General features: G+C 56.5%; 5 protein-coding genes and 1 non-coding gene across 6 annotated transcripts; 2 read left to right on the forward strand and 4 right to left on the reverse strand.

Moving 5' to 3' along the window:
* Nucleotides 1-541: 541 nt before the first annotated feature.
* On the reverse strand, nt 542-2448 carry CHGG_04609 (uncharacterized protein; the record flags this gene model as incomplete). The annotated part of the gene is made up of 2 exons (XM_001223822.1): nt 542-693; nt 750-2448. The coding sequence occupies 2 exons, from the start codon at nt 2446-2448 to the stop codon at nt 542-544; spliced, it is 1851 nt and encodes a 616-aa protein (XP_001223823.1).
* Nucleotides 2449-3889: 1441 nt separating this feature from the next.
* Nucleotides 3890-3974, reverse strand: CHGG_11319. The gene has a single exon. It is a non-coding gene; the product is annotated as a tRNA-Ala (tRNA).
* Nucleotides 3975-4729: 755 nt separating this feature from the next.
* CHGG_04610 (uncharacterized protein) lies at nt 4730-8116 on the reverse strand (the record flags this gene model as incomplete). The annotated part of the gene is made up of 1 exon (XM_001223823.1): nt 4730-8116. The coding sequence occupies one exon, from the start codon at nt 8114-8116 to the stop codon at nt 4730-4732; it is 3387 nt and encodes a 1128-aa protein (XP_001223824.1).
* A 1188-nt stretch (nt 8117-9304) lies between these two features.
* Nucleotides 9305-11851, forward strand: CHGG_04611 (uncharacterized protein; the record flags this gene model as incomplete). Its single annotated transcript, XM_001223824.1, has 4 exons — nt 9305-9399; nt 9563-9987; nt 10043-11680; nt 11742-11851. The coding sequence occupies 4 exons, from the start codon at nt 9305-9307 to the stop codon at nt 11849-11851; spliced, it is 2268 nt and encodes a 755-aa protein (XP_001223825.1).
* A 486-nt stretch (nt 11852-12337) lies between these two features.
* CHGG_04612 (uncharacterized protein) lies at nt 12338-15658 on the reverse strand (the record flags this gene model as incomplete). Its single annotated transcript, XM_001223825.1, has 4 exons — nt 12338-13087; nt 13170-13497; nt 13547-15266; nt 15334-15658. The coding sequence occupies 4 exons, from the start codon at nt 15656-15658 to the stop codon at nt 12338-12340; spliced, it is 3123 nt and encodes a 1040-aa protein (XP_001223826.1).
* Nucleotides 15659-16260: 602 nt separating this feature from the next.
* Nucleotides 16261-17756, forward strand: CHGG_04613 (uncharacterized protein; the record flags this gene model as incomplete). The annotated part of the gene is made up of 5 exons (XM_001223826.1): nt 16261-16347; nt 16421-16483; nt 16620-16706; nt 16788-16910; nt 16965-17756. The coding sequence occupies 5 exons, from the start codon at nt 16261-16263 to the stop codon at nt 17754-17756; spliced, it is 1152 nt and encodes a 383-aa protein (XP_001223827.1).
* Nucleotides 17757-20166: the final 2410 nt, after the last annotated feature.

Here is a 20166-nt window from a genome sequence, read left to right on the forward strand (position 1 = left end):
GTACTTGAGCCAAATCCTGCCTAATTTCCCCTGGGTATCGTTGAGATCTCGGTGATGCATGAAAACCGGGTTGGACCGTCTACTCCTCCACCCCCAACTACCTCCTTCCTGTCCAGCCCAGTCCTCTTAATGTGTTACCAGTTGATGATTGAAATCCATCCAGCCTATTCCAACACCGCCTGCCTTTCCTTTTTTGTTGAAAAATCAAGACCCGACCTGGGAGAAAAATGCCCATTCCCTGTGATGCGCATTTTGTTTTGCTCGCCCGTCCACTCGAAAACGCCTTCCCATATGCATGCTGTATGTTAAATAATGCCGAAAGTTGCGTGCGTCGTTAACTGCGTCATTCCCTCGGCCCGGCCCGGCCCCGTCTCGCTCCAGGCTGCGGATGGATAGATGGATATTAAAGGTGATGTGTGTTTGTGCAAGTTGGGAGGTTGAAATGGATTGCGGCCATGCAAAAGTGTTGAAGAAATATTCGTCTTCAGTCGGCTAGCCAAGTTGAGCGGCCCGGCACGACTGAAAGACGAGTCAAAGGGCATTACGTTGATGCCTGGACGCCGTTATGGTCGCCGTTTGTTGCGCCGTTCGTCGCGCCATTCGTCTGAGGTTCTGGGACCTGGTCTAGCCCCGGGGCCTCAAGGCCCTTCAGCACCTCAAAGATGGTTTCGCCTCGGTGGAAATCGTTATTCACTGAATGAATGTTAGACTTGACGATGTTGGGCTTTAACTTTCAGTGATCATCTTACCAATATTCACCAAGTACCAAGTGTTCATGATCTCATCCAAGATGGAACGGCTTGGGGTGCCGGTCTCGTAGCAGCGAGCCCATTCCATACCCAGCTGGAATGCCTCGTCCTTCCAGGCGAGGAAACTGATCCTCTCTACGATGGTGGGTTGAACGATTTCCTTCCCGGGGAACACGCCCCAGGTGACGGCATTCGGCCCTTCAAATTGCGCGTTGGTATGAAGGTTGCCAGACTTGGTCACAGCGTGATAGGTCAGATCAGGATGGCTCTCGATGCGGCTCTTGATCTGTGGGAAGAGTTCGGGTGAGATGAGCATCTCGAGGTAGGCCTTTTGATAGACGTAGCCGTTCGCAGGGCCCCAACCGTGAATTGGGTGGGTTGATTTGACGCCGTTGACGGCTGGCTGTGAGTTCACAGTGATAAGACCACGGTTGTTCAACTCAATTAGGTCGTCCTTGATGAGGTCGGCTTCCTCGGCCACCGGTGCTTCGCTCCAGGGAAGGTATTCGATCTCCTTGTTCAGGTACCGAACAAAGAGGTTGGCGATGTCCTTGATGCTGGTCGGTTCACCCCACTTCTTGCGGTTTTGCTCGTTGCTGCCGGTCAAGCCAACGCCGTAGGCATCCAGCTCACCGAAGGCGGGCGACCTTGAATCACCCCAACGGCCGTTGGGGAACTCATCCCAATCCTGGGTGCGTGCGACGTACGACTTGTTGCGGTTACGCCAGAAAATAGGTCGAACATCCTCGTCGCGGCGCCCAAAGCCCAGTGATTGCTTCCAAGGGAGCGCCTGCTTGAGCGGGCGGTCGGGCGATGGCAGCCAGTCCAACTCTTCCAGAACCATACGGGTTGCCTGAGCAAGGTTCATGGTGTAGAAATGCAAATGACGGATGCCAGCGGAGAGGATCTTGCGGCACATGTCAGCGACCAGCGTCTTGCCGATATCACGGACTGCCACATCGTCGTTCTTGACCGACTCGAGCTTCGCCATCCACTCCTCAGGCACCTTGCAATTCATATGGTTCGCGCGGCGCAAGAAGCTGGCATAGGTGGCAATTGGCATGATGCCAGGCACGATGGGGACGGTAATACCGCGCTCGCGGACCCTCCCAACCCAGCGGATGAAGTTGTCCGCATCGTAGAACATCTGGGTGACGATGAACGTGGCGCCCATGTCGACCTTCTCCTTCAGGTGGTCGAGCAGCGAGTCCTCGTCCTTGTTATCGTCACAACCCTCCGGGTATCCGGCCACGCCGATGTCGAAGTGGTTGCCATATGTCTTGCGGATGTGGCCCACGAGGTCCCGGGCGTACTGGAAGCCTCCCTCGGTAGCCTCCCACTTCTCCTGTTCGCGTGGCGGGTCACCCCTAAGGGCCAGGATGTTGGTGCAACCAGCTTTGTACGCCTTCCGAAGCGCATCGTTGACCTTTTCCTCGCCCATGTCGGTGCATGTAAGATGCATACAGGCTTCGAGCCCTAAGTAGGTCTGCGCCTGAACCACCATTTCGCAGGTCAGCTCGGCGATGCGGCCGCCAGCGCCCCAAGTGATGTCGACGAACTTGGGGCCGAAGTTGTACATGCGTTCCATGCGGTCGTAGAGGTTCTGTACGCCCTGGGCTGTCTTGGGCGGGAAGTACTCGAACGAGAAGGACGGGTTGCCGGTCCTCTCGGCTTCCGCCAGCATCTCCCGGATGTGCATGATGGCAAGGTGGATTGGATACGACTGCTCTTGGGAACGTTTTTTTCTTTAGTTAGCCTGTTTGTCGCTCTTTTTTCGGACATTTAGGACATGAGGATTTAGACAATTAGGACGGCTAGAGGAGCAACCGAAGCGAACAAAGACGATACGGTAGGAGTCATCCAGGGACCAAACCAGATTCACCAGGTCGCGGAACAGACCAGGCAGGGTGCAATCGACGAGAGAAGGAGCTGGGTAGATGGAATTGTCATACGTGGTCAACAATCTCGGAGGGCAGATCGACACTCGCTCACTCCCTGGGGGGCGACAAGGAAGCAGCGTCTACACCTCTCCACCTGTGCGCCGTGGTGCCCTTGGAGTTTGGCCGGTGATGCTCCGAGGATGCGGCCACGGGGCTGGAGAAATGGGAAAGAGAAGAACAAGAACAGAAAAAAAGAGACAACTCGACAAAACTGGCGAGAACCTGGAAATGCAAAGGAAGGAAAAACCGCGGGGCAACTGCTGCTTTTACAGCCACAGTGCGCAAGGCAGAGTAGGTAGGAGCAACCCTTGAGAGACAGAATTTCGCCGGACCGGAGTTGTCCTTATTGGACAATACCACTGCGATCGCGCCTGCAAGCATCCCCCGAATCCCCACCACACCTTCCCCCTCCGACCTTGAGGACCCCGAACTGATCTGGCAGCCCCGCAACTCGGAGGGAATTGGGGGAGAAGTAGCCAACACCGAGCACAAGCAATTAATGTGCCAGCGGAACTTGCAGCTTGACGACGGAAAACTGCCTTGTGGCCATGTAACAGAGGATGGAAACAATGACAACAAAGCACAGCGAGGCTACCCACCCAAGGTGTCTGTGTTTGTCTCTTTCATACGGTATGACCGACCGACTTTCCAAGTAGCGGTCAACGGTCGACTCTCGTTCTCTCCTCTCAAGGCACCAGAGTTGCGAGATGGGTGATGGGTGGGAAGCACAACAGCCCGCGTTCCCGAGCCCTGAGCAGTTCCCTTGCGGATACTACCCGACAAACCGCTTCCCGTAACATTCTAAGAGTTCCGAGAGGAGGCGGCCAGACACTTGTGGAATCACACAGGGACGGAAAAGGGACCTGACGTAACCCCGGTCAAGCACCAACGGCACCCTGTCTTCGTTCCCCGGTTCTCCCGTCGGTGGGTACCCCCACTGCAAGCGGACATACCCATTCAAGAAGCAAGCCCCGCATCGCTGCCGTGGTCGGCCACACCACGATTGCGTGACCGGACTGTCTCCGGGCCGTCCGACTCTCTTCTCCCCCGGTTGGCTGCCAAAGAACGACACTCTAAAGCAAGAGAAACAACAAGACAACGGGCCGAGGGTGACGGGAAAGGCCCCTCCTGTACTACCGTCTTCCGTGGGGAGTGGGACAAAAAGTGATCCGGCCGGCCCGGATGGCAAAAGATAATCTTTGGACGAGCTGGGAATCGAACCCAGGACCTTTCGCATACAGTGAAGCATGCTAAGCGAACGCTCTACCAACTGAGCCACACGCCCTTGATTGGTTGATGACTTAACGGTTGCCGTACCAGGTCTTGTCAATGGGCCGAACAGCCTAGAGTGGGTGGAGAGACGAGACTGGTGGGGACAAGGAGAGAACGAAGAGAGCAAGACAAGACAAGACAAGAAAGAAATGAGGAGTGTGTATATGTGTATACGAGAGCGAAAAAGTGTGTGTCTGTGTGTGTTGGGCGGGAGGGGGGAAGAGTGAAGGTAAAGAAAAAAGCAACTTGTATTGGGGGCACGCAAGGCCGGCGACGCATCATGGATGGTTATGATGAGAACTACATTTTGTAAAGCGGGCTGATTATGAGTCAACAAAACAAACAAGTCACAATGCAAATCGATAAACAAATGAGAAGCTCAATTTCGATATATACACCTCTATCCTACTCTACCCATATTCAACGATGGTGACAACCAGTTCTGCAAACAAGCCGGGCGCCAAATTACCCACAGACCATCCCCAACGAGCCACACGATATAAACTATCAACACTGGACTTCTTCGCAGCAGAACTGGTGCTACTGCCAGCCGGCGACTTGGACCGCCCCACTCCCCCCTTTTCCCACAATCTTCTCCAGTCCCAGTTCCAATTCAACGGACTCGTACTCCGCTCGCCCGCCCGCAAAAGGGGGACCCCTAGCCCGTTCCCTTTCCATTTGCTACCATCTCCCACCCACCACCATCATTCTTCCCACTCTTTCCACTCACTCCCCCCCTCGTCACTCTCATTCTCACTATCCAACCAGTCACGCTCGCTCCATCGTCATCGAATCCAGCCGATCCAACGGCGGGCGCGGGGTAGTTGGCGTGCGACCACCGCCACCCCCACCCGCCTGCGTCGTGCTATCAAACGACGACGACGGCGACGCGAACACGCCCAGCGCATTGCTGTTGGCGGCGGCACTGGACGGCAGCGACGGAGACGGTTTCGGGCTCCGCGGCAGCTCCGGCACCGTGTCGCCCTCTTCGCCGTGTCCGTCGTCGTCCTCTTCTCTTTTCGCCGCTACGCCCGCACCGCCCTCGCGGATTCTGACGCCCTCCCCGCGGGCATTGGCGCCCTGCGCGGTCTCTTTCGTCTCGCGGCCGTCCGTGCTGGGCGCGAGGCCGACCCCCTTGGCGCGCTCGGCGTTGGGCTCATCCTCGTCGGGGCAGCGGGCGGTGGCGGCGTCGGAGAAGTGGGCGTCGACTAGGTGCTGGATGACGGGCCAGCCGAAGGCGTTGGCAAAGGTGCGGCGCACGACAATGTTGTTGTGCGCGTCGGGCTCCAGCTTGACGAGAACCTTGCGCCAGGACAGGCCGCGGTGGTAGGCGCGCGCGATCTTCTCCTCGACGCGCATCTGCGAGCTGTCAATCTCGAGCTCGATGACATCGTCCGTGGTGGCCCCGGGTGGCGTGTTAGGGGAGGAGAGCTGAGTTGTCAGGGGTTCGCTGTTGACTGAGATGGTGGTTTGCTTAGGTGTTTGGGGCAATTGAGGCTTCTGGGATTGTTGAGAGACGGCGGTGTGTTTATCTTCGATTGGTTTGGCAAGTGGCGAGGAGGTATCGCTTTGACTGGTTTTACACGAGTTTGCTGTGGGCGTCCGTCGCCGTAGAGTCAATGGGCTGGAAGAGCGCTCCTTGATGGGTGGCGGAGGGATGTCAGTCGGATGATAAACGCGGTCATGAAAGATTGTCCGGGGGCGTTTGGATGGGTCGATTATGAATTCCATCGGGGGCAACTTGGGGTTAAGTAGGTCGCCGGCGGACTCGAAGATGGTCGTCCTTGGAGGCGCTGACATGTTCTCTTGCTCATCAGTGAGCTCACTCCCGCTCGTCACTCGAGAGCTGGACGTGGCGGCGGAGTCTAAAGCAGACCACTGCTCTGGCTTCAGCGTTTGGCTCCGTTGGTAGATCTTGGTTACTTTGGGAGACGCCGGGGGCACAGGTTTGGGCGTTTCGCTACGGAAGAAGTTGAAAAGGCCGGAAAGGGGATTCGATGTGGTCGTGCTTGAGTTTTGGAGATGCTGGAATTCCGAGGGCGATTCTCGGTACGGGCTAGTAATCGACCTAAGACTCTGCCGATCGTCTTCTAGCATCGCGTTGGTCGGTGGTTGGGGTACCTGGTGAGAGTCACCGAGGCCGGTAGGGGTTGTCTTGCCCGTGCCACCAGACTCGTCTTTGTCTTCAGGCTCGACTGGCGACCAAGGTGCGAGCCTGGGAGTCGTGACATTGGCTCCTGTCAGCTCAGCCCAGCCAAACCCGACGACGGTTTCCACCAGACCTGCCTCTCGCCGGGCCTTTTCGACCCGGCCAAGTCCCTGCCAGTCAAGAAAGAGAAGACAGCTTGTCCGAAGTGGTACGATGCCGTCATTAACCACGTTGGAGTACACTGTTCTGTTCCTAAACTTCTTAAGTGCCTTGTGGGCCGGACCGGTGGGCAGAATCCGGAGCAGCGGCTTAGACTCGGCCTGATGCTCCCCATACACACGCTTGTGGGCATGCTCCCCGAGATTCCCCATGAGTGCGCCCCAGCCGTTCCGTGCGATAGTTGGCGCTCTCCATGTCAACCCAAGGTCCTGGCCTGTCCTCCCTACCAGACCAAAATCCAGCGCAAACTTAACGTAGAGCGGATTTTCATGGTTGAGTCCCAAAAATGGCGATGCCAAAGCAATGAAGTTGACGGGTTCAATTAGGTCAAAAAATTGCGGCGAGTGCTTTTGGATGTACGCAACGGCGTACGTTTGCACCAGGCCGCCAAGTGAATGGGCAATGAAGCTGATTTTGGTGAACTTGTACAGTCGCTTGCCCCCCGGAGACGTCGCCTGGTGGACGGAGCTATGCTTATGGGCCTCCTCGATGGCTTTTTTCTGTGCGCCTGTCTTGAGCGAGTGCGTGATGGCATCCGAAGCTGCTTTGGCGGTGGGCAAGCATGGCTGATCGGGGTAGGTCATGGACAAAATGTACCTAGCAAGCCGCTTGCCCAGCCATTTGATGCCTTTTTCCGTTTTCGCCGCATTTCCCGAGAAGCCGCGCACAACGACGTCCTCCTCTTCGTCGTCTTCATCATCAGTGAGGTCTTCTTTCCCGTCAGAATCTCCTTGTTGGTCAGAAGCATCCCCGCTGGTTTGCACTCCCTGGTCAGGAGTTGGAGTAGGATTTTGGCTGCTGTTTTCGGAAGTATCAACAGATGAATCTGTTCCTGCGCGCGCACTCTTTCTTGCTGCTCGCACCCTTGCTCTGCGCGCCTTCGCATCAATCCTTGCTTGTTTCACGGTCGCATCTATGCTCTCCTTGAGAAACAGCATATCACCACCGAGATTGCTGTGCAACCCGTGAGTGAGCACAACGAGATGGACTTTCTTTTGTTTTTGCTTCGGCTGCCGCCTTGCCTCGTCACAGTTAACATTTTCCGTGCCGGGTCGAACCGGAGCGGGGGGATCCTCAGCCTCCCTAGCCCGGAGCCATCCATTATCATCCCAGCCTGGTATTTGTGGAGTGTTCCAAAGAGCTGCGGTGTCCTCCACCTTGAGGTGTATGGCTTTGGAGAAAACACCCTTCGGTTGAGCCGGGTGGTGCTTGGACGAGCCCGAACTCTGTTGAAAGTCGCTTACCCGGCCTGGTTGGGCAACCTGCGCATGGTTTCCAATAACAGGCACCACAGAGCCGAGATTTAGCGACTTCTCATCGCGCGCAAGCAGGATCTCATAGTTGACCGACGCCGAGGCCGAAAAGACAACCTGAGAGGAAACCTCGACCACCCATGTCACAGTATCCCCATCATGCTCGGGTCCACTTCCAAAATGTCCATGTTTGCTGCTGCCCTCGCCAGCACTCTGACGGATGTTGTCGGGCACGACCAGGTGACAGTTCCACACAGCGCCGGCCTTGAGCATAGGTTCGAATTCCGGAACGCCATAACGACGGGGGTTGTCGAACTTTTCGAAGGGTTTGAAGGTTGACGGGTATGCGGCGACTCCGAGGGTGTAGGGTCCGTGGACAAAGGCGGCGCGAAGAGCAATGGCGCAGGTGTTCTTGATACGCAGATATAGGAACTCGGGGGACGGGAGGATATGGTCGGCGGAGGGCGTGTAAGTCACGGTGTAACGGACCACCTCGCCGATCCTGACGGCGCCGGTTTGGTGAAGGAGCAGCATCGTGGAGATGCAATGGAGATGGATGTCAGGGGCTCATGTGCCGGGGAAGAGCGCCAGCAGCGGCGGGCCGGCTAGAGTAATGGTCAGGCAGAACAATCGAATGCATTCAAGGTTCGGGCTCGGGGATTTTGGTGGGGCCGATGGTGCCGCGGGCGGAGCGTTTATCCCATAGTGGACATGGTATGGTATGTACGTCACTTGGAGTCGGCCCCGCGCCTGCTTCGATGAATTGCCCTCCGAGAAGATAGACCGCTGAGTGATGAAAGAGGCTGTGAACTGCTGATCTCGGTTGCTTTAAGATGGATGCGGGTGCCTCACGTTAGCAAGGATTAGGATGCGTCGAAGGAACAGACGAAACGCGTACTCAAGGATTGCACCTCTGAGCGAAGGCTGGACCTTGTGCTACAACACAAATCCAATCCACTCTCCACCCAGCTGGCAGAGGAGGGAGTCCGAGGCGCTCGAGCCAGCTTACCTATCAAAGCTTGATTCTCTTGGCTGTTGCTTGGCTTGGTTTGTCGGAGAGCAAACTTTGGACCAATGTTGGCCGGTTCGGGCTCAAGCGACAACATTCCGCATTGGTACGAAGCACGCGCCCGTATTTAAAGGTGTGTGACAAACCATTTATGCGAGGGAAATTCCCAAAGAAGAGAGGTATTGACCCACCGATCGCAGGCAATACTGGGAGATATCGTCTGACATAACTATCGGATAGAGTGGAATAAAATAAAGAGGGGGACCATTTTCCACCTAGGCATTCAGGTAAGGTAGTTGATAAGTACCTACCTAGGTTGTAGTTAGGTAGGTACCTAGGTAATTAACAACCTCTCTGATGAAAGGTTTCCGCAAACGGAATGGAAGTGACCGAGTGGTATTCGTACCATGTAGGTACTGCATGGCCGTATCCGTGTTCTGTAATTTACAACATGTCAAACCCAGCCAGCCGGGACCCGCTCTCGAGCCGCTTGTTGGAGTTTTGTTGAACTGCAAACCGCCCTGACCACTCACGTGAGGAAATCGACCCACCGCTGGCCCAGGCCCTGGACGACGACATGATTGACTGACCGCCAAATTAAGCCGGCAGTATTTTCACATTTCCAGACCCCTCCCCCTGGCACCTCGAAAGAGACATACTCACCGCACAGCTCCCGAACTGTCGATGCGACACCCGGGATTCTGATCACAACAATGGGGAGACGGCCGAATGCACTCATCTTGCAGTATTTCGAGCGGGGCCCGAAACTGCAGGATCAAAGCAATCGCTATCCCCACACTTGTAAAGCGTGAGCCACCGCTCTTTTACTCTTTTGCTCTTTCCTGTGTTGTTCTTGTTACCCCGTTGCCCCGTTGCTCCGTTACTCCATAGCCGGGCTCCGTTTCCCACCGCTTGTTTCTGCGAGTCGCTGAATAGGTCGGGTCGCTAATCGAATCACTTTTCCCTCACAGATGCGGAGAGCACTTCCCTCGTGGCCGACTCGATAGCTTGACGGGCCACCTGACCAAGAAATGCCCTGCCATTTCCGAGTCTGAACGAGTCAGCGCGCTTTTGGCTCTTTCGGGCATGAGCCATGCATCACAGCGATTCCAGCAGAGCCAGCAGGCCCAGGCGCGTGCTCAGGCCAATGGGTCTCCGGTCGACTTACCCATGATACAACAACGCGACTGGACCGCCCTCGGAGTCCTCGCCGAAGTATCGCGACAGATCGACCTAAACGAGAAGAACGACGACCGCGGCCAGCCCAATGGTACCGTCCAACAAGGGCCTTCGCCGCCCGATGGGCAGCCCGCGGAGCGCTTCGAGCTGCAAGAGCAATTCATTATCGAAAATCCGCCGTTGCACCAGGATAGTGGCACATTTCAGCCAGTGAAGGGTACGTAATCGGTTGGCAGCAAGGCGAGGTATGCGTTGAGTTGACGTTCGTGTAGGCGAACAGCAGCCGGAAGAGGCAGAACGGGCGCCCACCGCGGAAGAACGTCTCCAAGAAATCCTTCGGGTTGAAGACGGGCAGTCGGACTCAGCAAACATAACCATGGCCGCCGCCGCCACAGCGCGCCTACATCCCACATTTCTCGACCCTGAGATACTGGGGGAAGAGGCCGCGGCGGCAGCCGACGCTGCGACCGCCACTGCCAATGCCGCGGCCACCGCTGCCGCCGTGGTAAATAACCTCCCTGTGGCCGACATGAGCGGAACAGAGGAGCCCCTCGCGACCCCCAGCACCCCAACGATCCATCCAGCGATGCCCACCCCGTGCACCATGGGGACACCGAATGCGATGCCGACACCAAGCGCGATGCCGACGCCGACTGTGCCACCACCTTGGGGTGAGCTGACATACGCGACCGAGACTTTCCAAGCCACCGTAAACAACAACAGCCCCATGCAGACCACGGCAGGGCCCCTCGGTAAGGGCGTTTTCCGCTTGGATGGCGGCCCCAATGGTGCCAAGTCTCGCCACTCGAGGGCGCGGTTCAACGCGACCAGGCGGAAGGAGGTCCAGGAGGTCCGCAAGATCGGCGCTTGCATTCGCTGCCGAGTTCTCAGGAAGACCTGCTCTCAAGGGTCACCTTGTGACACTTGCCGGAAAGTTCTCTCTCCCCGGGTCTGGCGCTCGGGTTGTGTTCGCACAAAGTTCTCAGAGCAGCTGGACCTGTATTCTGCTGGTGTGCAAATCGTGCTTGCACAAGCCCGAATTAACTCGATCAAGCAAACCATGAATCTCGGCAGTCATGGCGTCCTGATTGAAGCTTGCCATTTCCCGGATTGCGGTCCTCGCCTTCAGCTTCAAGTGCTACAGCGCGATTCCGATCGAGAGTCGGAGGGAAAGCTTGTCGACGCGACCATTGTGGACGACAGGCCGTCGAACTATCCCATTGTCATGCTCGACAATGACAACCAGGACGCCCCCGCTAGAGTTGAGACCTATATGCGTGAGATCCTGCCCGACATGATCAAGCGAGAGCCCTCTCACTTCATGCATGTTACGCTACAAACCGCTGTCGACGTTGCAAGCAAGACGAACGACGAGTTGCTCAAGAAGTCGCTTGAACTGTGGGGTCTTGTAGAGATACTAGACCGCGAGCGGCAGTGGACTATCAGTGCCAAAACTTGGGCCGAGGACACCCCTGCCAAGTTAATCAAGGAAGATACAGATGGCGAGCTTTTCAACACCATCTGCCTGCAGCTCGCAGCCGCAGCCGAGAGGAAGGCCGCAGCTACGAGCAAGGCCCTCCTCACCGGAATGCAGCGCGTTCTCCAGGACAGCAAAGTCAAGATCGATTTCAACATGTACTTCGCCGTCCTGATCCTGTTGAACTGCGTCGAGAAATCCAGCTGGGCCTTCAAGGCCTGGGAGCAGGAAAACCTGCGGCACCTCTGGCCGCTTGAAAAGGAGCCGGTTAGTTTTGCACAGCAAGGCTATGTGATTGCGAACCTCTTACACATGCTCCTCGGCATTCGGAAAGCCCTTCCCCGGACTACGCGCCGGGAGATTGACGGTAAACTTGTCACCGAGGAGGAAAACCCGGCGATCAGGGATTATTTTGAGGCAATCAACCTTGATTGTGAGTTCCCGCCATGACAAACCTTGCGCCAGTGCACCATCTAACCAGAATTCTGCTACAGTCGCCCAGGTCAAGGCAAAGCAGGAGCGCCCTACCTTTTCGCCCACCGATTCCCGCTCATTCGAGCTCTTGTTTTGTTCTACCCTCCTTCTTCCCAACTCAGATTCTTGATCGAGTCGATCCTTGTTAGCAATGACTTAGAGCACCAGGCTCTTCCCCTTCGACTTCGATTCTGGCTGTGGGACTGGCTGCGGCATACTTGGACCGCGGCGGCCCATGGCTTATGACCGCCTACGCCATGTACGATTATGAGGTTTTCCGACGCCGGAGACCCCCAGAATGCAGCAATGGCTTCACTAATGATTTAATGTGCCCCTCGTGTTTGGCCGATGATGGGCGGGCGGGGTAGTGTTGGTTGAGAAATTGTCGGAAAAAAAGACACTCTGGACGGTCTCTGGAGAAAATGGATTTGATTTTCAGACGATAGATAAAATACCCCCACCCCCACAGCGGACTCGGACACCGGTCGCCAGAGTATTATTTCTGGCTTCTAGAAACCACCAACGACATTTCTTTCCACAAATCAGAAAAAGTCTCTTTGAATGAAGACTAGAAACCTGAAAACGATGAACCAAACAAAGTGCTCGCTAGCTGAAATCACCTCTCCCGATCACTCCCCACGCTGCCCCCCGTGTCCCTCCTCTCCAAAGCTCCAGGCCCAGGCGCCGCGCCCCCAGCAGCAGCAGCCGCCCTCTTGGGCTTCCTAAAGCAGGCAAACTCCCCTTTGCTCGCCTCGCGCAGCCGCTTCAGCACGGCACGCATCTCGGGCAGCTCGGCCTGCAGGCGGGCGCGGGCGTCGTTGTCGGTGCGCCCGTCGAGCTCCTGGTAGATGGCGCTCTGCAGCTCCGACGCCCGGTCCGTCGTGTAGTGGCCCAGCGTCTGCGCCACGAACTCGACGTCCAGCGTCGCCTGCATCAGCGCCTCCAGGTCGTAGCGCGGCCGCGCCCGGAACGCGTCCAGCAGCTCCCGCGACCCCTGCTCCAGCAGGTACGAGAGCACCTCGCTGGTGAGCGAGGACGCCGTGGTGGACACCTGCGTGTGCACGAGCACGAGGCCGAGCAGGGCCTCGTAGACGTAGGGGCGCACGGAGCGCGGCTTGCTGCCGGCGGGTGGGGCCCAGTCCGGGGCGGAGACGCCGGCCCGGATGATGCGTCGGAGGGTCTCGATGGCGGGGCGCGTGTAGGACTGGAAGAGGCGGGCGTCGATTTGGCTGAGCACGTCGCGGATGGTTTTGGTTTCGTCGGTGAGTTTGACGGAGAAGGCGTTTTCGAACTGGGTGTTGAGAGAGGGGACTACGGTTGACCGAAGGGCTTGGAGGTTGCTGAGGGTTAGGAGCATGCGGACGTTCTAGGGGTTGGGTAGTAGATTAGTTAGTGGGAGGTCGTTGTTGACACTGACCGGGGAAAGGGGATTTAACCAGGGGGCTTACCCTATCAGCTGCATCTATTGTGCCCCCGCCCAGTGTTGATGCTGAGAGCTGGGTGATCGTCGGGTTGCTCACCGGCGCGTAGCCGTCAACCTCGACAGTCCACTCGTCGTCGGTCTTTTTGGGGAACCGCTCGGCGTTCTCGACCATCCCGCTTAGAGCCTTGTAGAGAGTGGTCACGTACTGGCTCCGCACCATCTGCAGCAGCTTCGTCGGCGGAGGGAGGACAATATCCCCAGCCCCCGGCCTCGACATGGCTTCAGAGATGTAGGAGGATCTTCTGCATGCCACTGAGAAGCGCACCCTCAAATGCGGCGAAGCTGGTCGGCATCTTGGTCACGTCCCGGCTGTCTGGTGACCGGTTCCAATCCTCCACGTACTTGATGTTCTCCGCATCCCTGTTCCACGCAGCACAGAGTGCGGTAACGCACCTCTCCCTGGAAGCGCCCACTAATGCCTTGACCCGCTCTACTTCAGCAACATCACCCTTACCCACAGGACTGATGGATGCCATGTCTGACGCCCCACTTCCCACGAGTGCCAGCATCTTGGACAAGAAATGCACGCCACTCAGAGAGTTTGACCAAGGCGGCCAGAATGCAAATTTCTCCCAGGCTTCCCCTCTCTTAGGCGAAGGGGGCGGTGGGTTGTTCGGGTCGAGATTGAAGCGGGGGTCTCGTGGTGTGAGAGAGCCGGAAATAGAGGTGGCAGCCGGTGTCCCTGGGGACTGCGGCGGCATTGGGGAAAAGAGCAGTGAGATGTCCTCTGGCGGCGGGCCGGCAAAGAATAGAAGAACATTGTCGCGTATCATACTGACCAATTCCACGGTGCCCTTTTGGAGGTCTGTTGTGCCTTGCAGGGAAAGCCGGTGGTGGTTCTCAGATTCCCCCTGATAGCCAAGCGGCATGCTCTTCTGCGTCTTGCCCTCCATGAAGCCTTGTACGGTTTGCCAAAACTCGAGTACCTCACCTAGGATACCCTGGGGCGAAAGTAGGTTGCTCAAGAAGCCAACGTTCATCTCCCAAAGTTCGATGACATCCGCAGAGTCGAATGTTTTCGACATTGTCTCGATGGACTGCCGTCCAAGGGTCCGCATGTGCGATGCTATGGTCTCAGGATTTGGTTTCTCGGCGTTCGCCAGTCGCCGCCGCAGGATCTCAATTTCCACTTTGGACCGATCAGCCGTGGATTGAATCTTGCTCTTCAGATAATCGTAGCGGCTCAGTAGCCAGACCCAAATGGGGTTGTCCTCAACCCCTAGCTCCAGAAGAAGCGTGATCAGCTCCATGTGCTGGTCGTCCTCGCGTTGTCCTGGTGTTTCCGCCTTGGCCATATTGTAAGGAGATATGAGCCTTCGCCATACGTCTCGCTTGAGAACCTGAATCTGCTCATCAACATCGTGCCACATCCGTGCTGCTAATAGAACCCGGTACAGCTGGTCGTCGGTAGGCTGCGACGATTTCAACTCCTCGGCCAGCAGCTTTGCCTCATCCGCAAATTTCCTTGCTTTTATGTACTCTTCAACCAGCGTTTCGTGGTCCTTGCGTTTGATGCAGTCCGCTATTGCTGCGCTCGTCTCCACGTATTCCTTGTACTGGTCGAGCGAGGAGGCCACCGTCTTTAGATGCTCTTCTTTCTCTCTCCCTCCGAGCGCAGGGCCCCAAACTTCCTCCGCCTTTGCCGAAACGTCCAGCAATGGCGCCTTCACCCCCAAAACACCATACTCGCTCTCTTTGATTAGCGCATTCTTCTTGCGGGGATCCATCGCGGGCGTGTGCGGACTGGTGAGAGGCGGGGGTCCGCTGGTACTCCGGAAACTACTCCTGCTCGCATGGCGGGAATGGGCTCTGGCACGTGGAGGTGCAGGATCCGCGCCGCGGTATTTCATCTCCTTGTAGACATTGTCGATGGTCGCTTTGGCGCGGACGAAGCGCTCAAAGTTGGATTCCACGAGCACCTTGAGAGATGCCGACTTCTGATCGATTGACTTGGAAAGAACATCGAGGCCGCTTATAAGGGATTGGGTGTCGGCTGTCGCATGCATTTGGGAGAGGAACAGTGCAGGCGAGAAGGTTGTCGAGGAGAGGAGGAACCGGTTGCCTGTCCACAGGTATGTGTCAATTGCTCTGGCCGGCCTAACCATGTGACTCTGGTAGATCAGACTCACGAAGACGCAAGTCATCCTGCAGTGGGACTCCTAAATGCTTAAGCGTCCGCACGACGCTCTCGGTGGTGCCCAGGGGATCCGGCTCGTCCTTCTGCACCAAGTTGCTAACGCCGCTGCCCGAGTTCTCAGATCCCGGTACGATACTGCTTCTGGTACTCACGGCCCTTTCCAGAGCCTGGTACCTTGACTTCCTCCTGTTGGCCTTCTTTTTGACTGATTCATCGCCAGACGCATCGCTTTCATTGTCCTTCTCGCTCGGCCATTGAACAGGGTTGAGTGTCGAGATTTGGTAAAAATCAAGGACTGTGCGCTCGAGATCGGCCATGGTGAAGAATGCGCTGCCAGCCGTCGGGTGCGCCGTGTGTTCCCAATCGATTATTCGCGTTCGGATGCGCCTCTGCTTCCTATCGCCATCCCCCGTAAACTGTCTTCTATCGCGCTGGAGCTAGGTGCTGGTGGTGGTCAGGACAGGGGTCAAGCGGGGTCTTGGCAACCTCAAAATCAAGCGAGACATGTTTGAGCAGCAGCCATTCACCGCCGTATGCACAATTGGAACGAGGGGGATTCTGCCGCATTATTCGGGCGGTGAGCTTGTAAGTGGGCTGCTGTGGTGGGCCAGCACCCACCTCCAGGGCTACGTCAGGCCGTCGGCTCGGTCTTGTTGCCACCGACGGCAACCGAAGCAGTATCCTTGCGCTGCACGGGCCTTGCCGTTGTGCCGTCGCCAAATCCTGCATCAACTGTGGGTTTCCAGGTTGGTTCCATTTGCAGCAATTCGATCAGTTTTTCCTCGGCCAGCCAAAACATCCTTTTCCCAGCAGACCTACCAAGTGGTTGCCTTGCGACGTTCTTTCCAGTTTCCGCCCTCTGCCCTCTCTATCCCCCACCACACTTTACCGAAGTACACCGTCACGGTACAGTGTCAAAATGCTGGCCCTCCGCTCGATTGCTGCCCCGGTGCAGCGCCAATCCTGGCGTGCAGCTCCCCGCGCCGCCGTTACCCTCTCGCTGCAGGTGCGCCAGACAGCTTCCCCCAACTTCCACTCGATAATTTCTTGTTCCTCAAACTAACAGCCAGGCCTTTCAGAACCAGAGGCTGTACTCATCGCAAGAGCGTGTCGCCAAATTCAACGGACAGAAGGATGCGCAGGTAGGCAACAACCCGGATCTCTGAGTGCATGTGCGCAGCCGCAATTGGGGTTGGCTTGGCATATGAAAATCACTCAACCATCGCAGGGCAACAACAGCCCCACGAGATGCGCAATGCGGCTAATACGTGTATGTAGGGTCGCTACACTGTCAGCTTGATCGAGGGCGATGGCATTGGCCCCGAGATCGCCGTTGCCGTCAAGGACATCTTCGCTGCCGCCAAGGTCCGTCGCAAACTTCCGCTCGCCCGACGTTGCCCAGCGTCGCCCAGCCCACAACCCAGAGATGCTGACACAACGAGATAGACCCCGATCAAGTGGGAGCCCATCAACGTCGACCCTATTCTCAAGGATGGCAAGACGGCAATTCCCGATGCCGCCATCGAGAGCATCAAGAAGAACAAGATTGCCCTGAAGGGGCCCCTTGCCGTACGTGCGCGGGACCGCCAATACTTAAGGACCCCTTGTTAACCGTCGATATAGACTCCCATTGGCAAGGGCCACGTCTCTCTCAACCTTACTCTCCGCCGCACATTCAACCTCTTTGCCAACCTTCGTCCCTGCCGGTCGGTCGCCGGGTACAAGACACCGTACGACAACGTCGACACCGTCCTGATCCGCGAAAACACCGAGGGCGAGTACTCCGGCATTGAGCACGTTGTGGTGGATGGCGTCGTCCAGAGCATCAAGCTCATTACCCGTGAGGCCAGCGAGCGTGTCCTGCGGTTCGCCTTCCAGCACGCCCGCGCCATCGGCCGCAAGAAGGTCCGCGTCGTGCACAAGGCCACCATCATGAAGATGAGCGACGGTCTCTTCCTTACCGTCGGCAACCAGGTCGCCAAGGAGTTCCCGGATATCGAGTTCGACGCCGAGCTGCTCGACAACACCTGCCTGAAGATGACGACCGACCCCATCCCGTACAACGACAAGGTCCTGGTGATGCCCAACCTCTACGGTGACATTCTGTCCGACATGTGTGCCGGCCTGATCGGCGGCCTGGGCCTGACGCCCTCCGGCAACATCGGTGACGAGTGCTCCATTTTCGAGGCCGTCCACGGTTCCGCCCCTGACATCGCCGGCCAGGGCCTCGCCAACCCCACCGCCCTTCTCCTCAGCTCCATGATGATGCTGAGGCACATGGACCTCAACGAGTACGCGGACCGGATCGAGAAGGCGGCGTTTGACACGCTGGCCGAAGGCAAGGCCCTGACGGGCGACCTGGGCGGCAAGGCGAAGACGCACGAGTATGCGGCGGCCATCATCGAGAAGCTATGATATCCATGTATAGACTGTACTAGTACTGCGGCCAACGTTTGATAGCATCCTGGCTGGTTGTTAACGATGACGATTATAATGACTTTTCCATGGTTTTGGGTACACTCATTTCCCGCATGCTTTTCGTCTCCGCCCAATCCGGCTCTTGTCGGCCGAGTGGACGGAGAGCGGCTAACTCAGGGACGTCGGACTGTGATTTTTGCGTGTCGTCGCTGCTACACGGCACCGGTCCCTCAACCATGGCCAAAATCAGCTATACCAGTAACACCAAAGCACCCCTCCTAGCAATAAATCTTGGTGTCAAACGGCCACCTGGCTTGGCTCTGTTTGTGTGCGGTACTTCTAGCGTGCGTTTAAGGTCCGGGCTGGACTCTGACGAAGAAGAGTCTCGCAATCTCTGGTCTTGCCAAGCTGGAAGAAACGGATAGGCCTGGTTTCATCCCACATCTAACACATCTTTCTCACTCGTCAATCACAACCTGCAACCCAGAATGCCAACCTCAAGCGACCAATTCATTCCGGGATCAGCGCTGATAGGTTCGATGGGCCCCAGCTGACCATGATGTGTATGTGGCAGTGATCCGTTTGCCCTGCCGGCCAAGTTTGTCTGAGAGTATGGCAGATTCTCCATGGTTGCAAGTGGGGGTCCACGAACAACTGTTTCCTGAAGCCAAGCCTTTTGTTTCCCCAAGATCTCTTGGCTCGCGCCACCATCGACCCCATGCGAGCGAAAAGCCCGTTGAATTACCTAATATCACGTACTTTTTAACTATTGTCGTCTCGTCCACGCTGCGTGCGTGGACCGAGGGAAGCGAAGCCAAAGCGAGGCTTCGGCCAAGGGAAGTACTCCAATGTGGGGTGTCAAACCTGGAGCTTTTCCCCAGAATGGGGATCTCGTAGCACAGTCGATGCATGAACGGGGGTTCCATCGTAATTTGAGAGTCTGGAAATCAGGAGAGAGACACCTCCCATCCTCGGTCCCGTCCCAGTGTATCTAATAATTGTACGGTAAGACGGGAGAAACCCCGACCTCTTGTGTGGGACTAAATGACGTTCTAACCCACCCAAATTATCGGACACCCCGTTGAAGCGAGACCGTAATTCCCAGATGCTGACTTACACCAGGATGGTCCCAGTTGCCACTGAAGACCGACGGGCTCTTTCTCGGGCCGATCTTGGGGGGGACATATGAGACTCCAGGCTGAACTTCGGCTGCTGCAAGGGGACAGGGGAGTCGAGAGCGGGATGAAAGCGCCTGACGAATGACTCGCAGAATGTTCCAGTGTGAGGCGAGAAGACCCGCGAAGACATGATACACGTGTTCTGCAATTATGCCCCTTTCGGGGGTTGATGCTGCAACGGACCAACAAACAAGGGGTGCGGCCGTTCACGAAAGGGGGGAAGCGGGATGAAGATGCAGGAAGCAGAGGAGGCCGAAAGAGTTCACATCCCACAAATCACCGAAGTACATACCTTGTGGTGGCGACCATCCAGGATGGCTGATGATTGCGGTTTGTTCTCGCCAAGATCTGCATGTCTTTGCCGCGTATGCAGCATCATGGCGGCGTACGAAACAGCCGGAAGTCGATGATCATTGTCATGGTCATGTTCGTACCTGGGTTTAAAGGTTGGGCGAGTATGATGTACCGAGTTAATTGAATTCGATGAGTCGAGTTGCGATGAACGTCTGGGCAAAGGTCAAACAAGACAAGCTTCACCGCCAATTACCAAACCGAGAACGAAGCAGCCATGCGATTGGATTAGATCCAAACCCTGGGGGTTTGGATGACAAGCCGCTAAAACCAAAATTATCTGGGGCCCCACATCAGTTTCGGGAAATTCATCACGCACACACCACAAATGGACCTGCCATCTTTTTTGGGGTCTGCAACCTCCAGTAACACAACGAACGATTATGAAACAACTTGTTGACCCAAACATGTGTATGGCTCTGAAAAAAAAATCACTCAATTCCTCCATTATTGCCGGTCACATTGCGTGTCGCCTTGAACGTACCGTCGGCCGTCGATCCTGCAATGACCACGCAGCTAAATGCGGCACGTATTCCACTTTGTTCACCGACGCCAAGCCCTGTAGCAAATGAGATGGGTGACACAATAGAGCCTGCGTTACCGTGCAGCCGCCCCAAAGCACGAGGACAGCTTCACGGCGTGGGAACGGATAAGAGTGGTTTTTGTGGCGTTCCTGATCAACCTTCCTCATTGGCGTTGAAGGTTCTGGAACGATAGCGGTTGCTCCGGGGGCTAGAACCTTCGGAAACTTGGAGTGTTTCTGGCTGTCAAGAGTTGAAACTCTTTTTTTGGGGGGTTTTTCTTTTCGTTTTTGCGGTGTTGTCTTGGAGCACGATGGCGGTACCGTGGGACTGAACAAGCAAACAGACGCAAGTGCA

This window comes from Chaetomium globosum, genomic scaffold, assembly GCF_000143365.1.
Source record: "Chaetomium globosum CBS 148.51 scaffold_4 genomic scaffold, whole genome shotgun sequence".
Lineage (NCBI taxonomy): Eukaryota > Fungi > Ascomycota > Sordariomycetes > Sordariales > Chaetomiaceae > Chaetomium > Chaetomium globosum.